A 3,611-nucleotide genomic window follows, 5' to 3' on the forward strand; every position below is an offset into this window, starting at 1 on the left:
TTATTTATAACTCAATCTAAGTATTTATAATCTTTTTATATCATTCAACTTTCTTATTTTTGGTGAATGTAAGGCTTTCAAAATATATTTAAATTCCTAACAAGATTTTTTTTATATATATATATAAATTCTCCAGTTCCACGTCTTTTTCACTAAACTGAAATTAGTCCTTAATAGAATGGATTGATTGTGAATTATCACATAAATTTTCTTTGTTTGAAACGTGAATAATCGTATTAAGTAGTATCTGGCTTAATTACTAAAGATCACACAAGACTGATCAAAAATTCCCTTTGAATTCTTAATCTTGTATTTGACTTCGATTAAATGCTTTTAAATATGGTAAATACTTTCAAATGATAATCATACCACATCATACTTTTGAATCAATATTTCAAAAATCAAATATTGAGACAATTAATTAACATGTAATATTCAAGGTTGAATATATAGGTCTTACCATACACTTATTCGATCCTTGATATTAAGGGAAACATGCAGAAATCACACATATATTATGCCAAAATGGGGTAAAACATGTGTGCAAGCAAACCTACTCAAACATTGTCCTGCTGAAGAAACAAAACATCTAAAGGAACTATGAATATGAAAGAAACAACTCTATAGGGAAGTGTCGTTGTGACATATTTGGTAGAATGACTTCTACTTACTTCCCTGCAACTCAAATGACAAAAATTGACTCATTTCCACTATATACAAAGATTCCCTTCCTACAAAAACAACCTACACCTCTTGTTTTACATCACTATTGCATATAAAAACAGAATCTACACACAAACCACCTTTGGTATGCGTACAATCGATCTGAGCCAATGAAAATTTGACCTTCATCAGATCATTAGGATTCTTAGAAACAAAGTTTCCTGCATGGTAGAGAACCCAGTGTCCATGGTTATCCAAATGAGTTTTGGATACAGCATGCTGACCATCAGAAGTTGTTAGCTGAAATTTTACAGGTTTTATATCCCAGCCATGAATGTGATCAGTCTTACAAACTCGACGACCTAACCTCTTCGAAGATCGGCCAAGCTGGAGTCTGAAGAACACACTGTAAGTCCCAGGTGGAAATTGAAAATCAACTTCTCCTTCCACTTCAAGCCACCAAATTTGTTGAAGATAAGCAACTGTGTGGAATCTGTTATGGAAATAAATAGTATAATACATCAAGTTTCATCATCTAGAGCATAGAAAGTATGTCATAACTTAAAAGTAGGAGGGGGGTCATGCAACTTTTAAATGCTTAATTTCATGTGTTCCAGCAGAAGGTAGCTAAATCTTCAAAATTGAGCAGCCACAGGAAAAGCTGCTCTAAGAAAATTCACATGACCATGACTAAAACTGTTATCAATTTCATGCTAGAAAGCAGAGCAGATATCGTAATAAAGTATAGTTTTGTATTCCTGAAATGACTTCAGATTAGAGATGAAACCTTTGAAGATAAAAATGAATGTTACAAAAAGTTGCCATTTATTTAAAGTACGACTCTTGAAAGTTGACATTTAGTAAGTTGTGTATACGTTAAAAGACAATAAACAGGTTTGCAATTTGTTAAATAAATATAATAAATGAAAGTGCAATTGTCCAAAGCATACATACATAAAGCAGTTATTGGCAAAGTATTAATGTAAAACGTACAAATTTTTAGTTTAGTTCATTTATAGCCAGTCATTTAGTTAAACAAACAAAACTAAACTCATTCAGACCCTTACATTAGAGATTTGGTATTAGATAACCTTGAATATTTGTAAAATGGTTTTGGAGAAGTAGAAAAATCCAATCTTCGAGTTTGTTAGCAAGTTAAATAACTAAGCCAGAAGGTGATTAATCTTTGACAGTAATCCTCAAAAGGGAACTCAAACAAAAATCCAGCAAGAGCAATGTTTTGTTTTCAACTCATTAAGATGTTAACACAACAAAACAAAGTCCGAGTAACATAAACGTATTTTCACTTACAATTATCTCACCTTGACTCTTCCGTCGAAATGCGACTCCAGTATCTCCGATCATCTATCCCTGTAATCCTCAACGCTTTGGAAGAAATCGCCAAACACAATCCACCCGTCCTCTTATCTAGCCAAATTTCCTATACCAACATCACATTTTTTTGACATGTAAACACCAAGCACTTGAAGAGTAAATATAAAGGATGAGTATAAACAAGGACAAAGCTAATATGCAGTTGTGTGAGTATTTTCTGTATTATAATCCCATTACAATCGGAGTTTTACCAAAAATAATTCACATGAAAAAAAGGATTGCATTAAGTTCAACATAGGAGAAACTCTGAGTCTGATCTAAAACAGAAAATATATAAAAACTTACCTTGGTCCCGTTTTCTACCAAATTAGGCCTGCAGAGTCTAGCGTAAGTATCCCTCTTCCCCAATTCTTCTACGCAAGCATCCTTCAAAGCTTTCTCCACGATGAACTTATAATTCAAAGGTAACTTCGATTCCCAAATGAAATCAGCTAACGAAGCATCACGAAACGCCCTGTTCAGTCGTGCAAGGTTGCAAATATCTGGTGGGTCCAAATACATCAACATCAGTGCCACACAGCTCTCCGGTAAATCCCCAAGCCTTGGCCTCAAGGGGGTAGCATCTCCATCACAGACACAAGAGGAAAAACTACCACCCATGTTAACACAAACCTAACCAAATTAAACCACTGTGTTTTTGCACCCCAAATTTCAAAATGCCTTTCTTTTTTTCTATCCGATTTCAAACACCCAGAAAATGAATTGAACTCAAAACCTGATCTTGAACCTGAATTTATCAATTGCACACACCCAGAATCTGAATCGGCCTCAGAACTTGAGTTTGAACCTGAACTTGTCGATCTTCTGAGAAAGTGCTAGAGAGGGAAAAGTGAAGAGAGCAGAAATTGGAGTCAAATTCATGAGATTTTGAAGAGAATTGAGAGGCCAAGATTGAGATCTTGGGTGTCTCTTTCTTAGGGAATTCTTTACGGTCGAGACTTTTACAACACGTGTTCGGGGAGTCCTAAGTGTCGTGAAAACGAGATCTCGTACGGAAACGACATGGATTGATCAGAGTAATCAGTTGAACTCAGATGGCTGCAAATCTTAAGAAGCAGGAAGTATGAGTTGGGATGATCTGAATACGAGGTGGATGGTTCTTATCCAGTACAAAGGATTACTCTGGACTGTTTCGGAGTTGTCATTTGTGTGTCAGCTGAAATCACTCACTTGCACCATTTTTAAATCGTTACCAATCTCAGATCTTATGTATGGTAGGGACCATGAATAGACGTACATGAACGAATTAAAGTTGTTTTGTTTGATAGATGCATAAAAATCTTAAAAGAATATTAAATGAATTATTCTTTATTTTTAATGAAGTTTTATTAGAAAAATACTTTTTTTAAGATGATTTTTATATTTTTATAATGAATTTCTACATTCCAATTTTTTTCATGAATGGAAGCAACCTAAAAGGGCTCAAATTTTTAAGTATTTTATAACTTTAGTATTTTTAATTGGTTTATATTAAAAAATTATTTTATTAAGTACGCAAAATTTTATATTTTTTAATTAATTTTATATTATTAATTGAGTTCGATTCTCTAATC

At 33.5% G+C, this 3,611-nt stretch overlaps 1 protein-coding gene across 1 annotated transcript; it reads right to left on the reverse strand.

The window, feature by feature from the left end:
- Positions 1-408: 408 nt before the first annotated feature.
- LOC106772931 (F-box protein PP2-A13) lies at positions 409-3,240 on the reverse strand. Its single transcript, XM_014659574.2, has 3 exons — positions 2,344-3,240; positions 1,986-2,104; positions 409-1,156 (listed from the first exon to the last, which is right to left on the reverse strand). Exons 1-3 carry the CDS (start codon positions 2,656-2,658, stop codon positions 745-747), a joined length of 846 nt encoding a protein of 281 aa, XP_014515060.1. The 5' UTR covers positions 2,659-3,240; the 3' UTR covers positions 409-744.
- Positions 3,241-3,611: the final 371 nt, after the last annotated feature.

The sequence above is a fragment of the Vigna radiata genome, chromosome 9, assembly GCF_000741045.1.
Source record: "Vigna radiata var. radiata cultivar VC1973A chromosome 9, Vradiata_ver6, whole genome shotgun sequence".
Classification (NCBI taxonomy): domain Eukaryota; kingdom Viridiplantae; phylum Streptophyta; class Magnoliopsida; order Fabales; family Fabaceae; genus Vigna; species Vigna radiata.

Bases quoted from the DNA above. Each gene is read 5' to 3' on its own strand.
- LOC106772931 (XM_014659574.2), bottom strand. From the start codon at position 2,658: ATGGGTGGTAGTTTTTCCTCTTGTGTCTGTGATGGAGATGCTACCCCC. The intron at 2,105-2,343 runs GTAAGTTTTTAT...ATGTTGGTATAG, and splicing joins TGGTAGAAAACGGGACCAAG to GAAATTTGGCTAGATAAGAG. The intron at 1,157-1,985 runs GTGAGATAATTG...TTTCCATAACAG, and splicing joins ATTTCGACGGAAGAGTCAAG to ATTCCACACAGTTGCTTATC.